At 38.3% G+C, this 26640-nt stretch overlaps 4 protein-coding genes across 9 annotated transcripts; all 4 read left to right on the top strand.

Moving 5' to 3' along the window:
* The first annotated feature begins 384 nt into the window (after nucleotides 1-384).
* LOC126795165 (uncharacterized) lies at nucleotides 385-6620 on the top strand. Of its 4 annotated transcripts, none has more exons than XR_007672240.1 (10): nucleotides 385-604; nucleotides 1897-2035; nucleotides 2156-2320; nucleotides 2448-2582; nucleotides 3484-3660; nucleotides 3756-3804; nucleotides 3913-4422; nucleotides 4509-4578; nucleotides 5098-5204; nucleotides 5688-6619. XR_007672240.1 is itself a non-coding variant. In XM_050522000.1 (8 exons), the coding sequence occupies exons 2-8, from the start codon at nucleotides 1923-1925 to the stop codon at nucleotides 4533-4535; spliced, it is 1176 nt and encodes a 391-aa protein (XP_050377957.1). In that variant the 5' UTR covers nucleotides 386-604; nucleotides 1897-1922; the 3' UTR covers nucleotides 4536-5062. The 4 variants fall into 4 exon arrangements, 1 of the variants encoding a protein (XP_050377957.1); XR_007672239.1 differs by having other exon boundaries at nucleotides 386-604; nucleotides 4509-4668; nucleotides 5688-6618; XR_007672241.1 differs by lacking the exon at nucleotides 385-604 and having other exon boundaries at nucleotides 1896-2035; nucleotides 2175-2320; nucleotides 4509-4668; nucleotides 5688-6620.
* Nucleotides 6621-11249: 4629 nt separating this feature from the next.
* Nucleotides 11250-14339, top strand: LOC126795168 (putative glucose-6-phosphate 1-epimerase). Its single transcript, XM_050522004.1, has 8 exons — nucleotides 11250-11934; nucleotides 12015-12089; nucleotides 12240-12296; nucleotides 12398-12558; nucleotides 12669-12803; nucleotides 13377-13479; nucleotides 13561-13660; nucleotides 13851-14339. Exons 1-8 carry the CDS (start codon nucleotides 11839-11841, stop codon nucleotides 14018-14020), a joined length of 897 nt encoding a protein of 298 aa, XP_050377961.1. The 5' UTR covers nucleotides 11250-11838; the 3' UTR covers nucleotides 14021-14339.
* A 3832-nt stretch (nucleotides 14340-18171) lies between these two features.
* Nucleotides 18172-22366, top strand: LOC126795164 (probable inactive receptor kinase At4g23740). Of its 2 annotated transcripts, XM_050521998.1 has the most exons (4): nucleotides 18172-18314; nucleotides 18448-18555; nucleotides 19008-20338; nucleotides 21491-22366. In XM_050521998.1, exons 3-4 carry the CDS (start codon nucleotides 19114-19116, stop codon nucleotides 22162-22164), a joined length of 1899 nt encoding a protein of 632 aa, XP_050377955.1. In that variant the 5' UTR covers nucleotides 18172-18314; nucleotides 18448-18555; nucleotides 19008-19113; the 3' UTR covers nucleotides 22165-22366. The 2 variants fall into 2 exon arrangements, with proteins under 2 accessions (XP_050377955.1, XP_050377956.1); XM_050521999.1 differs by lacking the exons at nucleotides 18172-18314; nucleotides 18448-18555 and having other exon boundaries at nucleotides 18921-20338.
* Nucleotides 22367-22695: 329 nt separating this feature from the next.
* Nucleotides 22696-25264, top strand: LOC126795170 (ubiquitin-conjugating enzyme E2 10). Of its 2 annotated transcripts, XM_050522006.1 has the most exons (5): nucleotides 22696-22783; nucleotides 22915-22991; nucleotides 24039-24166; nucleotides 24635-24739; nucleotides 24873-25264. In XM_050522006.1, exons 2-5 carry the CDS (start codon nucleotides 22922-22924, stop codon nucleotides 25014-25016), a joined length of 447 nt encoding a protein of 148 aa, XP_050377963.1. In that variant the 5' UTR covers nucleotides 22696-22783; nucleotides 22915-22921; the 3' UTR covers nucleotides 25017-25264. The 2 variants fall into 2 exon arrangements, with proteins under 2 accessions (XP_050377963.1, XP_050377964.1); XM_050522007.1 differs by lacking the exon at nucleotides 22696-22783 and having other exon boundaries at nucleotides 22822-22991.
* Nucleotides 25265-26640: the final 1376 nt, after the last annotated feature.

Genomic DNA, 26640 nt, shown 5'->3' with positions numbered 1-26640 from the left:
TTAAATATGATTTTATAGAAAAATATTATAATTTTATTAAAATAATTAATTAAAATATCATAATTAATTTCTTAAGTATGAAAACAATATATTCATTTTAAATAAGAATTTAATATAAAATTCTAAAATATAATTTATGGCTAAAAATATAATCATAATATTAAAATGATTAATGTCACATTAATAAATAATTTAACTATACCCTACAGCTGTTTTAGCATTTTTAATCGGAGATGACCTTAATTTTCCAATTCTTTCGTACACTTTTACATTCACTTTGGGTTATATTTGTATACATGCATATATATTTAATTTTAATTTTTTTGTTTCTAAAATCTGGTCTTATTAAACAATTAAGAGATAAGGATAGTTTTAGTTTTGGTTTTGGTTTTGGGGAAGAGGACGGTGGAGGGAGAAAAAGGAAAGGAGAAGAGAAGAAAGTAGAGAGGAAAAAGAAAAATGAAGGAAGGAGGTAGGAGGAGAAAACAGAGGTGAGCTGTAGAGTTTGGGTTCTCGTGAGCGAGATCGGGTTGAGTTCTGTGGAAAGGCAAAGAGGGGTTAGTTGAAGTGAAAGGGCTTGGCCCTCGGATGGTTCTGTCCTTGGGTGAGTGACTCTATGTTTGTTTTCTTCTAGTTATTTACTGCTACGACATTAGAATTCTTGTCTGTATTCTTGGGGTTGATTCAATTCACTTGTTCGAGTTCTTGTCTGTATTTTCCCTCAATGATGCGAGTGGTAAACTATACTGTTCCGATGGTGAGATATTATGGGTCGATGGTTCTTGGTTCCACCTTAAAGTTTTTGTGTGCTTTGCTCAGTCTCATAAGAATAAGAAATTACGGTGAACCTTGTCTTGCTTTCCTGCTACTTATTATTTAGGATTGTGTTTGAGGGATTCGGCCTGTTTCTACTTGGACAAGTAATTCGATGCTTTCCTTAATTTAGCACTGTTGTAAAGTAAATTTATGGGCAGAGGACCATGTTTCAATGGTCGATTTGTTACCAAGCTATTTGATTGAAAGGTATAGCTGAAAACAGTGTGATAAATAGTTTTGGATTGAAACATTACGACTCTTGTGTTATTGGAGCGCATGAATAATGGGCACCAGGTAGCCCAGTTCAGTTAATTAACTGGTTTTGCGATGGCGATTCTCGTATGTATTTAGTTGGCCAGCTTGAGGTGGCCTTTCAATTTGTGATGTGTGGGTTACAATGGCATCTGATTCATAGAAAGATTGCACAAGCATATTATTGCTACTGTATGATCATGGTGTTGTCGTCGTCTGAAGTGAGTACGCATTTGCTCTTCGGTGAGCTTTATATGCATGTGAGTCATTCGGACAGATTTTGGGACAATGTGTGCTACGAACGGGTTCCCTGGAAACCTTGTTTTTACTTGGGTGAGAAACATTATTTTAGTTTCCTCATTTGAGTCATTCACTGAGCATGTTTTTGTTCACTACTCATTGTTGGGATTGCACGTCATTATAGATAACTTTCAGAAGAGTCTGGGCTGAGTCAAGTTGACAGGGAGATCTTCTTTTGTAAAAGAACCAATACTTGTGTTTTTTTTTTACTTGTAGTCGGAGTATTTTCTTCCTTGTAATTGAAACTATATTGCAATATCTGTCGTACTTTCATTGTTTTATGCAAAAGAAAAGTACTCTGTTTGTAAAGTGACAAATGATTTTTCTTTTGAGAAGACTTTCTTAAGTTGATTGTCAATATGTTACCTTCTGTTTTACAGTGATCTTCTTCTTTTATTTTAGTACATTTTTAAAAGAATAGCTAGTAAAACTGGTTTTGTTTTAGTTTAGAGATCCAGGTTGTTATAATTACATTCTATGTATGCAGCTGTGAAGAGTGATTGAATATTAACTCGACTGTGACTGCAGTTTGTGACAGTTAAATATCAGAGAACATGGGACAAGAAGTAATCAAGAAGTTAAAGGTGATCAATGGGAACACATTACCAGTTGGATATGGGAGTCCTAAGGGTGATGCTGGGCATGTAGTCCTTGGGTCATCAAAGAGGTATGCGAGTCTTATGGAGCTAGAGAATTCGTATATGATTATTAGCCACTCTGCAGTTTCTAGTTGGTTCTCTGATGTTGTCCCTAAACGTAACCAAGCAAATTTTGATCTCACAAGCAGGTCCATTTTTCAAGCACAGGGAAAGCTTTGCAGACCATTTGTTAATTTGGGCCAAGATGTAACAAATAGGTTAAAGTTCAAGTTAAAGCGAATGGAAATGCGAGCACTGGGATATGAGAGTTCCAAGGATGATGCTAGGCAGGTAGTCCTTGAAGCATCAAATAGGTGTGTGGATCTTAATTCATTATATTTACCTCTGCCCGCTCTAACATTCTCTTCATCTTTTTTTTTTCCTTCCACCTCATTGTGGCCGTCAATTGTAATGATGCTAAATGTTGGATCTCATGAACAGGGGCAGTTCTCTTCAAGCGCCGGAAAAGCATGGCAAAATATTGGACAGTACGGGCCTAGATGGGCGTGCAGTACCAGTTGGATTGGACAGCTCCAATGATGATGCCACACACCCTGTCCTTAAGGCATCAAAGAGGTATCTGGAGCTAAAGTTATTATGTGAATTAGATGTTGCTCATATCTTCACTTCTTTTTTTCTCTTTCTTTCCCTCATTTGGACAACTCTAATAGTGTATGGTGGGCCCAAGATTATATTTATTTATTTATTTCCCTTTCTTTGTTGGGGGGGGGGGGGGATGTTTTTTCTCCTCATTCAATGATTCGAATACCTAAAATTGAAGTATATGTTTATATGAATGAATAAACTAGCAGTAGTTACATATATGTTTAAACTAACAGTAGATAATGTCTTTTTATAACTATATTCAAGGTCTTGCCGGATATTCAATGTTTAATACTTGCTAAAAAATATTAATTATAAGCCTGATACAACAGGATTTAATAAGATTTCAAGCATCGTATTTAAACAGGAAGGAAAATTTAATATAGGAGGGGTTCATTTATAGTTTACGTAGATTTGATAATTAGGGAAGCTGTACAAAACTGGTAAGGGTCTGGGCCCATCAGACCCTAACATAGGTCTGCCGCTGGAAGCTATTATAATCATACTAAATGTTAATTTTATGATCAGTCAAAGTTTTCTCCAAACTCCGGGAAAGCAAACTAAAATGTTGGAGTGTACGGGAGGTGGATTGGATAGTCACAAGGATAATGATATGAAGATGGTCCTTGGACCATCAAGTGATTATTCTGTTTTCCTTTGCTTAGCTTGGTTTTTGCCTTTCCAAGTTAGAGTCTAGAATCCAAGTTGAGTCTATTCCCACCACAGCAGTTAGTTCGAAATGTAACCAAACTGAAGTTTTTGATCTTATAATACATGCAGATTTCCACAGGAAAAGCGTTTCAAGTGTTCTGTTAATTTGTGTTTTTGTCACTAAGTGCAATGAAACTGATTTTAAGCGTACTATCATATGCAGCTTTCTTCAAGCACATGAAAAGCTTTCTGAAAAATTGGACAATTTGGGCCAAGATCTAACAAAAAAGTTAAAGGTCAAGTTAAAGTTAAAAAAGGGATTCCACGGTTGTGCAGTACCAGTTCTAGATGATGGTCTCAAGAGTGATCCTGGAAACCTAGTCTTTGAGGCATCAAAGAGGTGAGTTGAGTAGAATGCACAATTCAGTAGTTTGCAATTAGTTCTATGATGGTTTTAGTAAACTAACCAAATAAGGTATGGCTTAACACATGCAGTTTCGAACATAGTATCGGCGGTTTGATTGATGGGGATGGAACCACTAAAGTAAGAGTTTCCTTCTGTTATTTTTGGTTCATATAAGATATCCTCTTTACATATTATATAGATGATATTGATGCTCAAACACCATACTATATGAATTTCACCTACTAGGTAGATCGGCATACTCAGATGGACGCCAAGTTGATCAAGCCGAGATTTGTACGGATATCTGTCACGGATGGTGATGCAACAGAGTCCTCCAGTGATGAAGAGGCTGAGCCCTTGGCCACTTGTCACCGAGTCAAGAAGTTCATCAATGAGATTATGATTGAGTCGTCCCCCAACAAAAATGATAGTGGTGTTTGGAGGAGCAGGACAACAAGGATGTGGCAGAAGAAGATGGGCGGAAAATCTGGACTTCCAGCTACTTGCCAAATGTTGAAGGCGCAGATAACCTGGAAGAAGTTCTGTGGTGCAAAGGCACGGGCAAACAAGAACAAGTTCCTAGGAGTGAGGCAGAGACCCTGGGGAAAATGGGCAGCCGAGATTAGAGAGCCTCATAGTGGAAGACGACTCTGGTTGGGTACATTTGATACGGCTGAGGATGCAGCTATGGTGTACGACAAAGCAGCCGTCCTGCTGCGTGGACCTGACACTTTCACCAACTTCAGCACACCTCAGGTGAAGTCTCTGCATGCTTCTTTGCTGTTGTCATGTTACAGTATTTTTCCCATGTGGTTGTGTTAATAAATGTAAAATATGATCAGGTGGCAAATGAGGAAGGCAATCTGTAATTGGAGGAGATGTTTCAGACTTGTGACAACGATTTGTCTACGCGTAAGTATGTAGTGTGCAGCCAAAATTATAGACACAGTGGGGACTGGAAAATCAACGATGAAAGGGCAGACCAAAGACTACATTGTACTCATATGTTCAGCCATTTGATGGATCCTTTTTAACAATCTTAGATTTAGAGTAGTGATGTCAGATTGGGATAAAAAACTTTTAATGAACCATACATAAATGACTATACTCTGAAAACTACCAGATTTTCTTATAGCAATAGTAGAAACTTATGAGCCTAATCTACCTTATACTGGCTTTATAATTATATTTATACACACATACAAGGATTTATTGTTTGCAGTCAAGTAAGTAAATCTACACCTCCATACCTAGTATTTTGGCTTCGAAATTTGTCATCAATGATAAGGGGAGGAGCTCTCTCATGTGTACTGTTAGTCAATATGTTTAAAAGTATTGCCGGACATTGAAGGAGCAGATGATGTTGGATAACAGTCATAACACAGTGCTTCTTCTTTCGTTTTCCTTCTGTCCTTTTCTTTTATCTCACAGGATGTTCAAGTGGAGTTGTTCGTGAAGATGAAATCTTTCTTTATATGTGCTGTCGACTACCAGAGTGCTGAGTTCTATGTCAAGAATTCAAGATCAAGGTGAAATTGGTATGTAATCCTACTGTGTTTTTGTAACACTACTTTTACCTGCATATCACTAGTTTGATCTGCTAGAAAGAAAGAATATACTGTGTTTGTATGATAATCGAGGAGTGTTGTCCCTGAATCCTTCCATTCATCAGTGTGCACATTGTAGTAATTAGTTGTGGTTTGAACTTTTGAGAAAATAAAATTATGGGATAGGTGCTTGTCCTCTAAACTATTCATTTTGTGCCTTAGAAATCGTAGCATCACAATAAATTAACTTCAGAGATATTGTTTTTCATATTCCTTTTCCACGGCTTTACCAACGGAACTTTGCAGAACAACATGTAGCTTGTTAGTTCTAATTTGAACCCTATACGTGTCCACCGTATACAATTGAAAGCCTTGGGCATGGTTTCTGGTGAAATGTATAACATTCATAGGTCAGTTGATAAAACCCATGGTGCCGTTGTGGGATTCACTTGACAGCCTTCTGTTGGTCTGCAGGTCTCTTAATTCTTTGAACAATTGCTCTCGATGATGTGACTGCTGGATACATGGTGTATTGTGGCATATTAGACATAGAGCACACTGATCAATGGACTTTCTCCTCAAAACAGGTCTTCTGTTTTTTTCCCATCTCTATTCCAACATTTTGCGCACAGATTTTACATTAAGATATACAGAATGGAGTGAAGAAATCTACTGGTAATAATGAATTACATAGTTTAAATGAGAATACTGAAGACATTAATGTGGTAATAGTTGATGAGAGAGTTGGGATGAGAATAGCGCGTCTAAATGAATACTTGCTCAATTGGAAAATAACTGGTGTTCCTCTTCAAAATGTAGTGGACTATTACATACTATAACACTTCTAATCCTATCCAAGTAAGTAAAATAGCAGTTTATTTCCTTAAGCAGTCATTACTTGTCAATTTCTACGAAAGGTAAGGTAATGACATAGCGGTAGTACTTCTATCATAATGAACAGAAAACTAAGGATCTTTCAAAATGAGAAGCCAGGGACAAATAAATACTTGGTGGTTGGTACTTTAAAACCTATTCAAGCTGGTTGTTTCTTTCTCCTCAGTCCTCACTGTGGTATACAGTATTAATATTGATGATGAGTTTGGTGATGTTCTTATTAAAACGAGTCTCATGTCAGGAGCTATTATGTCCAACTGCTTGATCTAACTGGCCTCAAAAGTATTACTACAGCAGATAAGGAAGGGAAGGCCAATTGCTTACAACATTGCCTTGGATGATCTCCCTTTGATCGTGGCAGAACAGACGGTTTTGGTTTTGTTTTCTGCTGAAAATTAGATTGAAGAGTGATGTTAAATTGATATGCTATATTCAAAGAGTTGGGATTCTTATGGTTTGTATGATATTCTGATATATTGTACAGGTTATAGCGTATTGATTATTTTCTCTCCTCTACCACCTTATAACACACATCGACTACATTTTTCAGCCTGCTGTTGGTATTGTAATATAACCTTGAAGTCATTGGGGACTGGTGGTCAGATTTGTTGGTGGGATATACCATGTGCCTAGATCTGGTTATGGTCAAGTACTGAGAGTCTGATTAATACGATCTGAGCATGCTACAAATTGAACCGGTGCAGCTTAGCACAGAATTTGGCAGGTTCTTTTTTCATGTGACTAGGATTGTGAGCTGGGCACAAACAAATAGTACAAATAGTACGTAAGGCCTGGGCTCGTGGGTAGTCTGTGGGGTTCGATTTTATTAATATGTCCGGCCCGATTCGGCCTGAAAAATTGAAAAAAAATCATTAAAGCCTGGTCCGAGTCCGGTGGTAGTGGGTCCGGCCCATTGCCGACCCTTAAGCTAGGCTATGATCTCTTAGCAGTGTAGTAAGCTGCAAGCCTGCAAGTACCTCCTTTTCTATCTTTTATGTTGGATGGGAAACACAAACTATAAAGGAAGCCCAGAATTCAGGATATATTCCAGTTGCAGCAAGTTAATAAGCATTAATTTTGGATAAGTGAAGGCAATATGTAGCTAGCAACTTGAAATGTGGCTTCATGCTGCTTGATCAATGGTTGCAAGGGAAGGGATGCTCCTCAAAAACTCGGCTGAATCCATATATATGGTTTCACGGAACAAACAAACTTGTGTAGGACTGGCTCGACTTGTCTATCTTTCATGCTATATGCACCATATTGTTGTGTACCCAGTTGATCAGTCGTGAAGTATATGCAATTAGCCTTACATCTAAGGTAGTCTGACTCTGACCTCGAGAAAGAAGAACTATCATCACCCAAATTCGTTACTTCCGTCCAATCTTCGGTATTAAATGGCACCTTGAAACCCTAAACCCAACTGTGTTTTTGTAACACTCTTCGGAGTATCGGAGACCAACTAGCAAGTCCCCCGCTGCTCCACATTTCCACCAAGTACGATTGCTCCAATTTCTTTCCACCATGAAATAGAAACAAAGCATCTTCGGAGCTAAGGCCCTTGCTTTTGCTTTGTGATCATCAATGTCACAAACAAAGAGTGCCTGAACCGAATCTTTCCGCCACATAAAATTGTTCTTTGTAGAAAGCTATCATCGATGCACCATGATGACTCCGTTAATGATATAATAGTCCATTACTTATCTTTTGGTCTCCAAAATGCCACTCCTCTAGCCTCAAGATACGAAACCATGGCTGTGTAGTCTGATGTCAAAGAAGGACTAGATGATAACACAAATTTCTTATTAATACAGTCACCATAAAATGGCAGCACAATTCTGGTGTCATTGAAAGGATGAAGCAGAGACGTAGGCACAGGGTTGGTAATGATGTGCAAGTCCATCATCAGGTCCATCCAAACGCTGAAGGGGTTAGGAATTTCACAACTTTTACTGATCCTTTGCAAGTGCCTATTGGTTCTTCCTATGAGAACATCGGAACTCGCACAGCTTTTTCATCTCTCTCTTCTGGAGAAAGATTGCCTTCTGATGCCATGGTTCTGGTATGCTGATATTTTGTGTTTTGTTGTCAGTAATACTCACATTTTTTGCAATCTTATGCGTAGGAACTTGTATTGAAATTGAAGTTAGACCATCATTTAAAAGATTGCGGCCTTGATACTTTCTATTTGTTTCTTTTGAACAAAATTCAGCGGTTTGAATTGAATCACAGGATTGATGAAAGAATTTGGATTTGGAATTCTCTCAAATTTGTGGGCCCGAATTAGCTGTGAAACAGAGCCCATCTTAAGGTTCTGCTGGACAGTTATTTGCTCAAACAGTGTTATATTCTTGAGTTTTGAGTAACTAATCAGTTTGAACTGATTATGGATGCAATGGTTTCTAATAGAAGTATTCTATTATTATAAACACTAGTGATTATACATATTTGTTTCCTCAGGATGAAAAGCGGTTGAAACGAGAGAAACGAAAACAGGCTAACAGAGAGTCTGCAAGGAGGTCTAGGATGAGGAAGCAGGCTGAATATGAGGAGCTGCTGAAAAGTTGTGATTGTTTAAGCACAGAACAGATGGACCTTAAATCTGAACTAGATAAATTGAAACTGGAAGCAGAAATACTGAGGGTTGAAAATGCTGCATTAAATTAAAGGTAATTCTTCATTGATTGTTTGCTACATGCTGATGCTTTAGCCCTTGATCTGTTCTCAAACTTTTTGTGATATTGACCATCTATCATACATGGAGTATATATGTTAACACCATACCTAAATATAGGGTCGTTCACTGGTTTAGAGATCAAAGTCATGAACACATTATAGATATCCGTATGGATGGTAGCATTTTCGGAATCCATAACTGGGGTCAGCTTTGGGGCATGCATATGCGTAACTAATGGCCACTGGATACTACTAGCATATTCTACTCAGAATCTTGTCGCTTGGGGACTTTGTTTGGATGCTGATCCCAGATTTCATTTACCTTATCTTGCATGCATAGTTGACTTATCTCCGAGATGAATTATTTTGTTAAGTTACTTTTGATTGCCCATGACTTGAGTGTAATTGGGTGTAGGAAACTAGAAACTTTTTTCAATACAGGCAAGAATCATGTTCAGTCTAACAGATAGTACTCAGCTAAGATGACATGTAAAATGAATTAAAGCTGATTTGATCCATGACCATCCTAGTCTGAAAACTGAAGCAATGTTTATATCAATTGGAGTTTGGTCTGACATGAGTTTTCTGGAGCAGGAGGAGCTGAAGAATGCCTTGGTAGTGCATGAAGGAGAGATTGCTTCCCCGAAGACTGAAGGTGTCGTTACTCTCCCAAATGATGCTAAGGACATACTTAGCAGTTTGGGTTCTTTCAGCAGCAATGCTCAGCTGGATTGTGAGACACATGAAACTTCTATCTCTGATACAGTTACCCGGCTCAATCAGTTATTGGATTTAAGCTCTAGGTCTGATACTGTTGCTGGAGGATGATCAGAAGGCGGTATTCGCTGCCGGCATACGCTGACACCTGGCTAAATATTTTGGTCTTCACCATAAACTAAATGTCAAGTTAACTTTATTTCCACTTGCAGCTAGCAGGCTGCAAACTGGAATTTCGTAGCTGGACAGTGACAACGGCATTCAGCCTTCTTTCATTATAGGATTTCCTGGAATACCTGCACTGATAGGCTAGGCAGAGAATGGCATCTATGAACCAGAGGACTAGGTAGGGTTGAAAAGTAGCAAGATATATGTAAATCTGAAAACATACTTGTTTTACTTGAGTTATGAAAAACGTAAGCCTTCAAGTTGTTTAGTCTTTTTTGGCGAATTTCAAATCTTCATGCTTAAATATATAATATCTTTAAAATGAAAAGTAATAAGCCTGAGGCTTCGAAGATTTGGTAGATGATAAGTGCAAAGTCATAACAACTGTATCACTATGTTGTGGCTATGGGATAAATGAAATGAAATTTCTACTTCGTCTCAAGAAAGAACGGCTTTGTTGTGTTCACCTCTTATACCACTTCTTTATCACTCTTAGATTTGTGCTGCTGTTAGTCTCATTCTGTTTTACACTGATCAAGCCTTGCTATTGTGAATCATCGATGCTAAAGCTGGTTATACATTAGGAAATTGACTTGTTAAACTGCATGCCTGGTATGATTTGAGGAAGGGGAGTTATAGTTCCTTCTTCAAGTTGGTTCTACATTAGGAAAATGACTTGGTAAAACAGCATGCCTGATTGCCTGGTATGATATGAGGAAGGGGGTTTCTGGTACCTTCTTTATATGATGGAGACAAGTAATTGCAGGCTTATTACAACTTGTATAAGAGTAGTATTTGCCCGGTGCGACATGAAATTGGGTGTTTGGCTTGTTGGTGACTTTCTCTAACTTTTAGTTGCTCGTTCAAAAATAGGTGCTAGTTGAAAAGGATGTGGTAATTGAAAAAGTCTGAAGTGCAACTTGAAGCAAAGCCACCAAAGAGCTGCCTTGTTGAAAGAACTCTTGGTACTTCATTGCACCTAAGTCCTCCATTTCCTCCTAATCATATTTAAGACTACTGAAATCCCATTTAGATTTATGGGTGGCTTTCAATTCAAAGTTCCTCGAAGTAGGCCTCGTTTTTATTTTAAAATGGCAGCTTACAAGTCAAAACTCGAAAGTACAAAACAAAGATTGCCCAACTATTAGCAAGAGTATACGACATGCTTCAGGCGTATTTCTCTCATATGAAACCATTTGCTCATTTACGAAGAAATGGGAAACTTCAAATGGAACTATTTTATTTTAATTTTTATAATTTTTAAATTTCAAATGGGTAGTTAATTCTGTTAACGAGGGTTGCACGTTTGTTACTTCAGAGTTCAGAGTTGTCTATATCACGTGTGGAAACACAGCACTTTTTCATATTCTTCATGGCTAGCTGGTTGCTATGTCTTATACGTAAATTACACATAAAAATAGGTTTTAATTCTTAACATTTTAAGCTTCCTTGTGCAAGTGGCACTAATTTCTTATTAGTCATGAATTCTTCAATCTATGTCTAATTTCTGACCCTTAATCTTTTTCTTTCTAATTTCATTTGGTGATTCAAATGCAGATTCATATGATTCTTACGTCAGGAAAAGGTCTTGTCATTTGTCAACCTCATTTCTACTTGTTCCAAGTTTTCTTCCTTTTTGGTTCGACAAAGAACTGTTTCAATCATAAATACCCTTTTGTTTTCTAGTTTGAAACCGCCATTTTGGGAGTTTTTGGACTGTTTGGTCCAAAGTTTGGAATCTCTTTCACGTTTTTGGGCATTTGACTGCACAAAGATTTGAGCTTTGTTACTGATTTTCTTCATCATCAAAAGTTGAATCTGTTTGAAAGCTGGAGTTGGGTTCTGCATTAATTTATTTGAGGTTTCTTGGTCTGTGTTTGTTGGTGAGCTTGTTGCTGAAGAAACATCATTGATCGAGTTAGTTGAATTGGTGGTTGGGATTGGTTTTCAAGTTCACGGGAAGATTGGTTTGGTGTCACAGGAAAAGTTCTGTGATCCTCAACTGTTTGATTGAGTGCCCTGCTCAACTTGTATACTACTTTTATCTGAAGCCATTTCCAAGCCTTCAAGGTCTTGTTTTGAGTTGAGAAAGATAGGAAGAGAGCTTCCTCTTTCTTCTTCTTGTTTATTCAAATTGATGTCCTTGCTGTTTTGGTTGAAAATTTGAAATATGAGTCATTCTCGACCAGCACTAGTTGAAGTTACAAAAGACAAGAATGGAATCGATCAAGTTCTCCTACAAAGTCCTCGAGGAGCTTCTGCCAAGGTAAACTACACTCTTTGACCTCTCTGTTCTTTTGACGTTTAGATGCATTTTGATTTTTTTTTTATGTGAATTCAATCCAGGTTAGCTTACATGGAGGCCAGGTTTTGTCCTGGAGGAGCGAGCGTGGCGAAGAATTGTTGTTCATTAGTAGTAAGGTAAAGATCTTTAAACTTTTCATTGTTGCCCTTATATTGTGTAATTTGTGTTTCACACAGAACATGAGCAATAGGAGTCTATTTTCGTGTTGTAATTTAGAGAGATTAAATGATTAATTCTGTAAAAATCCCCTATTCATGTATAAACAGGCAATCTTTAAGCCACCAAAAGCAGTGAGAGGAGGAATTCCAATCTGTTTTCCACAGGTAAGTAATGTGCAAACATCTGCTTTTAAATTCCAGTGCAGATTATAGCATAGGAAATTTTGGTAACTCCGGCTCATAGGTTCATGTAATTTGTACATTAGTTTGGAAATGGATCATTGGAGCAGAATGGATTTGCTAGGAACAGGATTTGGGTAATCGACAATGAACCTCCACCCCTAAGTCCTTTTGATCCTAATGGCAAGGCCTACACTGACTTGCTACTCAAACCATCCGAGGATGATTTGAAGATTTGGCCACATAGGTTTGAGTTTGAATCTTGAAAGCATCATAGTATGATAGCATGACATATGCTTTATAAATTTCAGAGATACGTGTTCTTTCTGAAAAGATGATTTGAATAATGTTTTTCAGCTTCGAGTTTCGTCTTAGGGTGTCATTGGCAGCAGAAGGGCATCTAACCCTGATATCACGAATCAGGAACATCAATTGCAAGCCTTTCAGTTTTTCAATTGCCTATCATACATATTTCTCCATTTCTGATATCAGGTACATTATTAGGAGTTTAGAACTTATAAGCAAACCAAAAGCCAGAACTAGCTATAGTGCTAGTTATATTATCTTTTCCCTTCCGTGTAGATCTGGTAGATGGTAGACCACAGTTGGCCTTGTGTCCACAAAATTACACCAGAATGAGAACTGTTGGTTTAAAGTTCTATACAATGTGATTTATATCCATGTGATTCTGGTTTTAAATCTCTATCCCATGTAGCTACTAACTAATCTCTTGCAGTCAAAATATTTCTTTTACATGTCACAAACAAAGAAAGGAGAAATCTGAAATATTAGAACATAGGAATGTTAATCACTACTTTGCTTTGTGACATATATGTCAAGTAGGTCAGAAACAAAAGCTATACAGATCGATCACAACATGATCAGTGTCAGATACCAGTCTAATTAGAAAGGAGTAAGTAGTAACCCTACTTTCAGTTAATTTCGATTTTAGACTGAAGTACAGCATGAGCCTTGTCTACCTTGTGTCTGCCAATGAATAGGTAGTAGAGTGATTTTAAGTTTTGCATAGTTTGAGAAATGAATTAGTATGATCTGAACTGACAGTGAAGTGAGGATTGAGGGCCTGGAGACTCTTGACTACCTAGATAATCTATGTGAAAAGGAGCGGTTTACAGAACAAGGGGATGCCTTGACATTTGAATCAGAGGTAAATCATGCTTTCCAAAACCTTGTCTACTTGTCAGTGAAGCCAAATGGTCCTCTTCTAAAGTTGTTCATTCTCAAACAGGTGGACCGAGCTTACCTTAGTTCTTCAGGTGCAATAGCTGTTTTTGATCATGAAAAAAAGAGGACATTTGTTGTACGAAAGGAGGGACTTCCAGACGTTGGTAAGATTCATACCATTGGCTTCAGTTTCAGGAAGTGTTATCAATAACTTTTAGCTTCCCTAGTTTGCGACCTTCTCTTTCTCCTTAACTTCACACTAGTTTTAGGAAGTTTTGTTGGCACTAAAATACTTGAAACAGCCACTTCAATTGACTAATGAGTGTTGTGTTCTTCAACTGTACCTGTTCTTAGTGGTATGGAACCCCTGGGACAAGAAATCCAAATCCATAGTTGATCTTGGAGATGAAGAGTACAAGCAGATGCTTTGTGTTGATGGAGCAGCAGTTGAGAAGCCGATTACCTTGAAGCCGGGTGAGGAATGGACCGGCCGATTGGAGCTCTCTGTAGTGCCTTCAAGTTAATGATCAAATTGCTGGACCCTCTTAAACCTGGCATGAGAGGGTTTTCTGCAGACACCACACTCAATAACAGAAGAATCACAAAACAAGTGCAAAGGGGCATATAACTTCATGTTAAGATTTGGCTATAAGAAGGTGAATAAGAGCATGATCACCTTCTTTTTTAATTTGTGATGCTTGCTAAGTTGCTATCTATGTATTCAGCAAGAAGTGGGAGATGTTTTTAGTTTCTCCCCCATTGTAAGCTATCACTGGTGATATTTCCTACTTATTGGAAGTGTACATTTGAACTGCAGAGGCAGTAATTTAAGTATTCATGTTATTGCTTCTTGAACTCGAATTACCCCAAGCAATTAGAGGATTAAAACTTAAATATCAGATTTAAAAAATAAAATAAAAAGAATATTATCAGAGCCTAGTTTCGATCTAGGGACCTGTGGGTTATGGGCCCACCACGCTTCCGCTGCGCCACTCTGATTGTTGATACCTATGATCAGGTTATTTATTACATAAGTAGATCTCCCACTGGTTTTTCTGTTCTCTTCCATTACAAGTTCAATGCCTCACCACATGAAGGTTCTGTTGCGAAACTGACGATGCATTACTTATGCTCGTCAAGAATTTGGTTAATGAAATATCATGATAATCTAGAGATTGTCAGGATGGTCTTTTAACAGGAGTTGTGAAAGAAAGAAACAAGAAACCAAAACCAACCTCCAAAATTGCGATGACATTGCACAATAGACACCTTGTGATTCATATAACTTACCACTGGAATTGAATCAGAATAGCTGCAAGAGGACAATATGCAGAAACATGCATGTGCTCCAACATCCCCATGAAGATGACAACAACCTTGATGTGTTAGTCTGGGGATAAGGAGGGACCATGAGAAGCATCCTCAACAACTCACTTCACTCCTAAATCAATGAGAAAATTAAGTTGGGGTTTCAACTTTCAAGGAGAACAAAACCATGAGGTCACTCCCTGAAACTCATATATACACTCTTCTTCTTTTGTATGGTGTTTCGGTTTCAATATCCAGCTATTACCAATTTACCATCTGGTTTGTTAAGTTTATAAAACATGATAATCCCAAACTTTCTTTAGACACGACCATAATGAGCAATAATAGACTACTTCATAAGTGATTTTTGATAGTCTTGGCATCGGTCACTCAAGTTGCTAGAAAACAAGGTTAAATTTGTCTTTCTTCTAACAAAACGCCACAGTTATTTTCTCTGTAAAGTTCAGTCAAGTACCTAATCGATTCAGACCAAATACTATATGCACACAGTGATCATGTCCAGTTTCAGTGAACTCCAAAAGCAAATACATACATATTCATTGATTAGAACACCCTCCACTCCCTTAATGCATGCCCTTGGGCAATTTCTTCTTCACCTCGATCACTTGCCACAACAAGAGCAGCAACTTAAACAATGCTACTTACATGCATGCATTGCTTGATTTAGTTTCGGTTGGTTCGATATGCAAATAGGCGAATAGCTCAGTTTCTCTTAAATGAGCTAAAAGACCCATATGGATTAAGGGTTTCAATTTTCTATCGTTTCAATCATAATCTCTTATAAATGTTATTTTTCTTAAGTTTAAAAAAACAAGGAAATTCCAGGCCTCTGATCTATATACCAGGTTAGACCAAATAAATAGTTATACGTTGACGAGTGTTCAAGTTATTAGTGCATTCGATCTAGAACTTATATGAGTCTTAGAAGACGTCAAATATCTCTCAACCTAATCCAATAAAGCTGAAGCTAGTGTCTCAGTCTAACAGTTATGCTTGCTGAAGGAGATATATAGGAGTATTCTTATCCATAAATGTTCCCAATCCAAAACATATGAAGCCAGATTTAGTAAATCAAAAGGCTAAACATGAATTAGACACAGCATATGATCTGTATCTTCATCCAATCCCAACACTGCAAAAAGGTATGCAACCCAATAATGAAAGCAGCAACAAAAGGTTAAGGTACCACTGGATCATATTTGCAAACTTCCAGTTACTACATGCACCCAATTTGCTTTAATAATTGGATTCTCCTATTAAAGCATAAAAGGGCCTGCAAATAAATTAGAGTGAAGCTCTTGGACACTATGCATATCTTGGTGCATAATTTTCATTGACTGATCTGGGTGCTCACCACACTAGATATAGCTAAGCTTTAAAATTGAACCACAGAGTACTAAGCATTTTGCACCAACCCAGTATGGACACTAACAATGGCCAATGGAGCCTTGAAGCATTTGTTATTGAAAAAGAGATGGTAGTTCATAGTTGGTTGAAGCTATAAAAGTTTAAAGAGACATGGATTAAGACAAGGGTGGTTGTGTTCCTCCAAGAGTAGAAAATTCAAAACCAAAATTTTCGTACTATATATACTATATGGATCTGCATGTGCACATTATTATACTGTTACCAACCTAGATTAGGTCATCGAATAATGATCTGTGTTTAACTTACTATATAACTATTCCAACTAATATACGCTGTGGGAATCAATGAAAAGAGAAATGAGCATGAAAACAAATGAATAAGAGCAAGAGAGAGCAGGAAGATAGAGAGAGACTGAAGTCGATCTGTACTGGTTTTTTCTCCTTGGCGCTTGATGTTTTCAAGGGGAAGAGTTACCTATATGCTTTTCAGATTAAATTTTCAGCTTCTTTTTTAATACCAAGATTTGATGCTGGTCATAGTGATGGTGGATATAGATTTAATGTAATGTAATTAATCATTATGTAGTTATGATTGAAGTGTGATAAAATGGGACCAACGCTTAGAAGAGGCTTTTGGAATTTTGGGTAATGGAAGCTTAGCTGGTTGAAAACAAACCATAGTGAGTGCATTGACTTATAAGTTATAAGACTCAATTGACCAATTCTGTGAAAAAAATAAGAGGTTGTTAGAAGATTTCTGTAGTTTTGACTTTGCTTATCTTTTCTGGTTATGATTAGAGTAGGAATAATCTGCCAATTACTTTCGAAATCTGGTGAAATTTTCCAAAGGAGACTGTAATTTAGGGTTTATAGTTCTTGTTTGTCCGTGTTTGTGGTTTAACTACTTCTATCATCTCTCCGACTCCATTAAGCAAAAGAAGCAAAATCCCAAGTTGTGTAAATGGAGTATCACCAATTCAGAACAAATAAATTATATCTTGCACCATGTACGAGTTGATTGTTTTATACACACGATAACAAAATAAAATTACTCATGGAGTATAACACATGATTGGGATGTGTCTTAGAAATTTGATAAGGGGTTGAAAGTTGAGAGTCAAGACAAAAGAGAAACTCGTGTTTATGGCTCAACTTAATCTTCATTGTCTGTATGTTAGAGGAATGCTAGAGAGAGGTTTTAAGTTGGTATAGTAGTATTACAGTCGAATAGCATTGCAAAATTATGTGTTTACATAACAATTTCTAAAATGTAGTTAATTTTTGTCATTCTACGGACGATTTAGATTAAAATGATGTAATATTTATCTTTATTATGTTTTACAACGTGTTATCTTGTAAATTAAAAAATAAAAATAAAAACCAAGTTGTTGGATTGGAAAATGAAGAAATGAAAACCTCAAAATTTTCAATTTTATTGGGATTAGCTACTCTTTGATAAATTAAAAAAAATTTCTTTAGTCTATTGTATGTAACCATATCTGATGAGATCTAACTACTAAATGTAGCATATCAGAACAATCAGATTCACTTTTACTTTGATTTTCAATCTAGGGCACATTAACTAATAGGGTTAAGGTGTCTAACAACCCATAACTAATCTCCTTAATTAAACCCATTATTACACAGAAAAAGGTCAAACACCACCGTCATCCAATCCAACGATCCATACCCACCCACCCATCCGGGCGTCCGAAATCAACGGCCAATATCAATCCTACACCCTCGTCGTTACCGTGATTCCCAAACGACAGCGCAGTACAAAGAGCATGTTCCAACCTCGCCCCTCATTATCAAGAAAATTAATAACCAAACCCCACATGTCCCGCCACTAAATGGCCACCACGTCACTGTCCCAACCCCAAAACCCCATCCCAGTAACGGCGTTCCGTCACGACCTCACCCTCCTTAAAACCTCCCTCTCCCCTCCAGTCCCCCCACCTCTTCCGCCATATTAGGCCCTCGTTCTCGTTTTCACGGCAAAACTCTACTGAGGAAAAACAAAGCAGCGTCGGTTTTTGTGTCTTCTAAAACCGTAAACAGGGCGAGTTCGATACTTCGTTTGCTACAGAGTTGTATCACATTCAGAAGGGCATCATAACTTGTACGTTTCCACTTTGCTCTCACAGTGCCAAACAGTCTTTTTGTGTCTTTTGTACAAGTACTTTGCTCAATGCTTCACATTTCTTCTTCTTCTGTTTCTGAATAGTGTGTTCTTTGGATTGTTTTGGTCACAGAGGCAGAGTTCTGTACAGGTTTCTGGACTTGGGTTGGCTCCATAATCCACAGGACTTTCTTGGGGGTCAGTCAGATCTGGAAAACTGAAAGGAAGAGTCTTTAGCTAGGTAAGATGAGCTTTCTGGGTACTTGGTGTTTTGCTTTCATTACTGAGTTAAAGAATTTGAAAATTTCTTTGTAGGACTTCTGGTATTGGGTTGTGTTTTTTTTAAAAAAATTTAAACTGGAAAGGAGAAACAAAGAACAAAAAGAGAAGCTCAGTTTCTGGTGACTTTGCTTTAATATGCATTATAAAACACAACTTACACAGGTAGCTTTTTGACTATAAACACATTATTTAAAGCCTGCAAGTCTGCAACCAGCAAGCTCAGTTGTTTTGTTTCATTTTTTACAGCTTGAGTTTCTCAGAGTCACCTATACTTTTTCCAGACAATTACCTTGGAATCTGATCATTTTTCCCTCTTTCTCGTTTCCCTTTACATTCTGTCTTTTGTTTGTACTCAGAACTTACTCTCTTTTTTGTTGTTGTCTATATTTGTTTTTTGGTTCCTCTCCATAGCCTAGAAGAACCAGAGAGCAATGAAAAAGGTGAAGCCTTGCAGAAGAAACAGCTCGTTCTCTGCTTGAAGAAGTGTTCTGTATTTTGTTTTTGGTAAAAGAAAAAAATGAAAGGTCTTTGCATTGTGCATTGGCTTTTCTTGCTGGGTTTGGTTTTCTGGATTCATGGAAATGCAGACCCAGTTGAAGATAAGCAAGCATTGCTTGACTTTGTGAACAACCACCCCCACTCTCGCTCTCTCAATTGGGATAGCAACACTCCTGTCTGTGACCGCTGGACTGGAGTTACTTGCAGTGCAGATAAGGCCCACGTCATAGCCGTCAGATTGCCCGGAATCGGATTGATCGGCCCGATACCTCCCAATACTCTGAGCAGAGTTTCAGAGCTTCAGATTCTGAGCCTTAGATCCAATGTGATTAATGGGCAGTTCCCTTCTGATTTCTCCAATCTAAAGAACTTGTCCTTCTTGTATGTCCAGTTCAACAACTTCTCTGGGCCATTGCCTGACTTCTCTGCTTGGAAGAACCTCACCATAGTTAATCTGGCCAGCAATCATTTCAATGGCAGCATTCCTGAGTCGATTTCCAATCTGACTCAACTTTCGGCTTTGAATCTTGCCAACAACTCGCTTTCGGGTGAAATTCCTGATCTTGAGGTGCCTAGGCTGCAGCAGCTGAGTTTGGCCAACAATAATCTGAGTGGGAGTGTGCCGAAATCGTTACAGAGGTTTTCAAGGGCAGTGTTTGAGGGTAACAGCAACCTTTCTTTCGCTAATTTTCCAGCTGAAGTTCCTCCTGTTGTTCCACCCTCTCAGAAATCTAGGAATGGTGGGAAGCTTTGTGAGACTGCATTGCGGGCAATCATTATTGCTGCTGCTGTTTTGGGCGTTGTGGCGTTTGCAGCTCTGATACTTGTCGTCTGCTTAAGAAGGAAAAGGGAGGCTGGGGTTTCCGGGAAGTTGCAGAAGGGGGACATGTCCCCAGAGAAGATGATTTCAAGGAATCAGGATGCGAATAATAGGCTGGTTTTCTTTGAGGGTTGTCATTATGCATTTGATCTGGAGGATTTGTTGAGGGCTTCAGCTGAAATACTCGGAAAGGGGACATTTGGTACAGCTTATAAGGCAATATTGGAGGATGGAACGGTTGTGGTGGTGAAGAGGTTGAAGGATGTAAATGTGGGGAAGAAGGACTTTGAGCAGCATATGGAGATTGTTGGCAATATCAAGCATGAAAATGTGGTTGAACTCAAGGCGTACTATTATTCCAAAGATGAGAAGCTAATGGTATATGACTACCACGCTCAGGGGAGCTTCTCAGCTATGTTACACGGTAAGTTTGCTGTCTCCGTTCATTGATGAAACTTTTTTTTATTGAATTTAGTTGAACGCAAATAGCTTATTGCTGCAATTTTAGTTTGGTATGCATCATAGAGATTGTCTCTTTATCCGTACACATTGCTGTAGCTTTGCTGCTTTGGGGAAGTATTAATTGGAGAGGCAAAACTTATAAAGAATTCAGTTAGTTAGTAGTTAGTACTACTCTATGAGGCTTCAGTTATTACTTATTAGATCAGTCATGAGAGTGTGATAGAAATCCCTTGAAACAAACTTAAGAACTAGGAATGTTACGAGGCTCTGCTCAAAGCTGTATTGCATGGTTCTGGATGTATTACTGGTCCAAACCTTAATATGATCCTTGTTCATGATCTAGATTTTGTAGAATCTACTTTCCTTCTTTTCTGCTTAAAAGTGCTAATATTCTTCTGCTTTACAATTTCAAACTTAAATTTTGAAATTTGAAGGTTAACAATGACTTGAGCAATAACAATAAAGGACTGTTTTTTTTTAAGTCCAGATAAATGTATGAAAATATTTCAAAGGTACCAATAGAGTACTAAGTATTATAGTTTACTACATGCTTTGCTCATCATCAAGGGAAATTTGCACCCACATGCTAGTTCTCTATCCAGCACGTACGAAGTTTGTGATACATCCCCCTACTGCTTTGGTCATCAAGGGAAAGTAGCTTTACCAGAGTATATATGCACCCACACAAATGTTGTTTTCTTCCGAGACTTATATGAAACTTCATTATCTTTTACCAAGAAATAGGAGGGGAGTCAGGTGACTCAAGGATGATACATGTTTAATCTTTACAAAATTGATCTTTTGGACATCAAGGGACTCATACATGGTCAAACACTGAATCAATTTTACTAGTTTTTTCTCTGCTAAGAATAGGCTTGTTTGTTAACCATGTGCTGCACAAAAATTATTTCCCTGAAAGGTGTGATGGTGTGAATATCTGTTGTGAACCCCTCAATCTATCTTCACCATGGAACTTTAAACCCTTGCGTTCATATGAATAAACAAATTGTGGTTGTATATCTTAGCATTGACTTATCTTGTGGTACAACTTTCATAGGTATTTCTTAGTTGCACTTTCCTGTACTGCACTGCTAAACATTCTTTCCATTTTCAGGTAGAAGAGGAGAAGATAGAATCCCTCTAGATTGGGATACACGACTAAGAATAGCTATTGGAGCTGCCAGAGGAATCGCTCATATACATACAGAGAATGGTGGGAAGCTTGTCCATGGAAACGTAAAAGCCTCAAACATCTTTCTCAATACAGGACATTATGGCTGTGTTTCTGATATTGGCCTGACAACTATAATGAGTTCACTGACTCCACCTGTCTCCCGTGCTGCTGGTTATCGAGCTCCAGAAGTGACAGACACCCGGAAAGCAGCACAGCCTGCTGATGTCTACAGCTTTGGGGTTGTGCTGCTTGAACTCCTCACCGGAAAATCCCCCATTCATACTACTGCAGGTGATGAGATGGTCCACTTGGTCAGGTGGGTTCATTCAGTTGTTCGTGAGGAGTGGACAGCAGAAGTATTTGACTTAGAACTGATGAGGTATCCAGGCATAGAGGAAGAAATGGTGGAGATGTTGCAGATAGCTATGTCCTGTGTGGTAAGGATGCCGGATCAGAGACCTAAGATGCCGGATGTAGTGAAGATGATCGAAAATGTGCGGCGGATGGATAATGACAATCGTGCATCATCTGGAAACAGATCAGAAAGCTCAACACCCCTCGCATCAACACCACCTCCAGTAGTTGGAACACCACAATCAGCCTCACAAGAGTGAGCTATTTGGCATTTTTCTCGTCTGGTCATGAAGTTACATTTTATCTCAAAATGTCTTTGCTCCAGTTGATGAACAAGTTTGTGATATTTTTTTTGTCTTTTAAAATTAATCAACTTAATTGATTCCATTCAGGGTAGAGTTAGGACACTTTTATCAATGTATTAGTGATTATTCATGGTCAAATGGCATTATCTTTTGGTGCTTTCTTAATCTCTTTATGGGCAAACACACATTTGCTCATCAGTTCTGTACAAAGGCCTGTAGAGCTTAAACATGGAACCAAGGTCATCAGAATGTAGAAGTAGAACAGATACGTGTACTAACAAACACTCGAATAGACCATACTATTTGGATGAAGAGCAGCCTCCGGTGACCGGAGGTCCAAAATAACGTTTACCAAATTACATGCAATGACCCGTCTTGATCGGGGACGCTTTTATGTGGACATGATGCGTCGGGAAATTACGATTTTATCCCCATGAGGTTTGCGTGCGATATATAAACTCATTCGTGAGTGGTGGTTGAGGAGCTACCACCCACACCTCCACAGAAACAAAAAGAGAGGTGCGAAAAGACCGAAAAACCCAACTCCCCTTAATAAACCGGGAGGGTCTTTCAGGTAATCTCCCAGCTCTCTCTCTCGCTTTGTTCTGCAGCTAGAGAAGAAGGGAATCATATTATTTAGCGTGCTTTGGATTTTTGGGGGTTGATCAATTCTAGGGTTTCGTTTTTTGGTTTTGGTTTTTGAAGGTGATCGATGGCGTCGAAGCGGATCTTGAAGGAGCTCAAGGATCTCCAGAAAGATCCTCCTACCTCTTGCAGCGCTGGTATCAAATCTCGATCTGTTCCTTTTTTCGTTTTTTGATTTCTGATTTTATTGTGTGTGCTTCTGGGTGTTTTGGATTTGAATTGGTTGTTTTGGTTGATATTGATCTTAAAGTTTGTGTCTTTGCTCGGTTTGTATGGAGATTTTGGGTCTGAATTTGAGCTCAATTTTGCTTTTTTGTTTCGGTCTGTGGTCTTTTGCGTCCGAATTGTCTATCTATCTAGGGTTTGTGTTTGCTTGTTGTTTCGATTGAATCGCGTCAGTTGAACGCTATGAGTGATTTGACATGTTATAGGATGGTAAAGGTGGTATCTTTGGCCGGTGGTGGTCTGGTTTCTACTGAAATTGGTGATATGCATAATATCTTGGGACCCATTAGCATGGTCCATGAGGATCCCGTTACGACCACTGTTTTCTTTCGTATATGGTTATGTGCATAGCCTAGAAGGATGTGAGTGGTGCTCATTCTGGGTGAATAAGGCGGCATTACGGGTGTTGGAAGTCAGCTTGGTGCTGAGCCAACATTTTGGAAGGGAATTTTGTTGTTATGAATTCCTGTGAGTTGTTAGATACTGAAAAGGAGTCGGGAAGAGGGAGGTTGCAGCTGTTGAAGAAGTATAATGTGTTGGTTGTTGTTTGACGTAGTGGTTATGGTAGGAAGGGGTTCATTTTCTTTCAAGGGTTTTTGTTTTGGTTTTGATCTTGTACTCAAGTTTGCATTACACGACTGTCTTACTCCATGGAGTCAATTGTAGGAGTTTACTTTGCTGCCACGCACTAGATGTAAAGTTTCAATGCCACTTTTGTTGCCGTATCATCTGTTATGTACCGTACAATGCTGTATTCTTTACTGCTACGATATGAAGACTAGCATTAGCATTGTCTAATGAAACTTTGTACTATTTCGTGTAAATAAGTAATTGGCAACTTAATGACTTACTTGCCTTTCCTATGTCGGAGAAATATGCTCGATGAAACACTGCTGATAGGATTCTTATAATAGTTCTGTATTCTATGTAACTCTCTTTACCTTTGCGTATATCTTTAGGCCCAGTTGCAGAAGACATGTTTCATTGGCAGGCGACAATCATGGGTCCTGCGGACAGTCCATATGCAGGTGGAGTGTTTCTTGTCACCATACACTTTCCTCCAGACTATCCCTTTAAGCCACCAAAGGTATATCCTAGCATCCTATTCGCTCATCTCAAATTGTTGTTTTGTTTACTTGGGACTCCCTTTTTTCGTTGCTTTCTGTACTTCCCATTCTCTTTGTTTCCTATAGAAGCTTCTCTGCATGCCTTCATTTATAGCCAGATATGTTGCTAAGTCCATGATCTTTTGGTTTGTAAAGCTATATCAAATTATAACTCAAGGTGAGCTCTTTCGAGCTTACTTTACCATTCATACATGGTACAACTTTTAGCCATTTTGAATAGATAGTTATAATGGCATTAAAAAATTTCATATATTAATTATACAATTGGACTTTTGCATACTCTCTGCTTTCATAAAATTATGCTGACTGAATATACTAATAGAAAACAATCTGGCATGAAGTTTTAAGTATTTTGTTGCCTGATGTCTCACTCTCATGATTTGTCTTAGTTCTCTTATGTCTGTTCTACTTGTTTATATTTAATGCAGGTTGCATTCAGGACAAAGGTGTTTCACCCAAACATCAATAGCAATGGCAGCATATGCCTTGACATTTTGAAGGAACAGTGGAGCCCTGCCCTGACCATATCGAAGGTAAAATGTGTAATTTCATGTTGTTCAAGTGTGTGATAATGGATTATATACTGAAAAGGAAACAGAACTGTGTGCTGCTATCTTATTTGTATTACTGAAATATGTAATTCATTTCTCTTTTTTTTTTCTCCAGGTATTGCTTTCGATTTGCTCACTGTTGACAGACCCAAATCCTGATGATCCTTTGGTGCCAGAGATTGCCCATATGTACAAGACCGACAAGAACAAGTATGAGACTACCGCAAGGAGCTGGACCCAGAAGTACGCCATGGGCTAGTGTGCTGCTAGGACTGTGAGGAGGGCATCTTTCCCTATGGCATTGAATATTTGATCAGACGTATGAATGGTATTTTTGTGATCTGTCCTTCACATATATGGGACCAAAAGGAAGAGATTTCTGCCCGCGGAACACAATTGCCTTGAATTGTTATGCAAAATTTAAGTTATGACTATGAAACACATCTATCCCTTGTGTCTGATATCTACCGCTCTAAAATTAAATCATCTATCTATCGTTGTGTCTGATACTCTATTCCGAAGGAAATTATATCTATGGTGTCTGACACTCATCTGCAGTAGATAATGGTAGAGTAGATACTGAACTAAGATAATGGATCATAGAAATGTGGAAAAACACAGGCAATGAAATGATGGCTCACTTTTCCTACAGTGCAGAAAACCGAACTGAAGTACGGATTCGTTAGTGTGGATTCCTCTCAACAGAGTGGGAGCCAAAGCTGGTTAGGTTGACACAGTACAGCCTTGAATCCTCTGATGCGACTGAGAGAGTTCTAACTCCGTAGCCACTGACCTCCCCTACGTATACAAATCTCCTACGGTGTTTTATTCGAGTTATTGACATTACATAACTTAATTTTGGGTTAACCATATTCTTAAATCAACGCTCCTGTGTTTTCTCCCTGCAAGATCTTTCAAGTCCCGGTAACTAACTATTCTTAGGAATTCGCTGCCCTCTCCTCTTTTACGGTTGTTTTACCTGATAGTGGAAAGTGTTTAGCAGCAGAGTCGTAGACCACAACTGGGTGAACTGGCAAAACTGCAACAGTTTATATAGAGATGGAAGTTTAAGTTTCGACCGAAATAAGAAAGACAGAAAAGTTTTTTGCTGAAGATATTATATAGCGGTCCAGGATAACATATGATGCCTCGACTAAAATATACACTTTCTTTTACAAGAAAGTGGGTTTTGATCGAACTTCAGACGAAAGTATTTGCATGAATCATATCAGCTACAGAAGAGTAACATCAGTTTCGTGGAGATATTACCATAATCACATCTTCATCAAACGTGTAGCAAACAGTTTTTATGTTTATGTCGAAATCATCGAAGCACACAGTTTAGACTTTAGAGTAAGGGCGAGGTCCATGAGAGCAGTAATATTACTTCAATCCACTTGAGTTTGAATGCCTCTAAAGCTTAGTAAAAGAACCTCTAATGACTTGAGTTTGAATCATTGGTCTTCACACCCGAATACGTCAATTGTTCACTTGAAATATATTTCAACCTAAGCATTGCTTGAAATTTTGACATCTGGGTCGCACTCGATATTGTAGTTCTAGTCGAGGGCGTAGCTAGGGTCGACCAACGTAAAATTGGACTATGAAAATTGATTTCATCACTTCATGTTCTACCAACACAAAACTAAAAAGGTTCCGTGTACACAGACTGTAAATTTTCATCTATTTATCTGGTTCTTATTTAGATTTCCCATTATGTTTTGCTAACAACTAAACCTCTGAAGATCCAAGATATATGTGCAGAACCATACGGCAATTCAATCTTAATCTGCTCCGTTTTGTACAATTTTGCTGGCCACACTACTAATCCGAGTGACAGATCACTTCAGCTCTGCAAGAACCCTAGTGACCAAGTCCAAATC

This window comes from Argentina anserina, chromosome 5 (genome assembly GCF_933775445.1).
Source record: "Argentina anserina chromosome 5, drPotAnse1.1, whole genome shotgun sequence".
Classification (NCBI taxonomy): Eukaryota; Viridiplantae; Streptophyta; class Magnoliopsida; order Rosales; family Rosaceae; genus Argentina; species Argentina anserina.
Note: the sequence above shows the minus strand (reverse complement) of the source record. Positions and strands in the feature narration are given on the sequence as shown.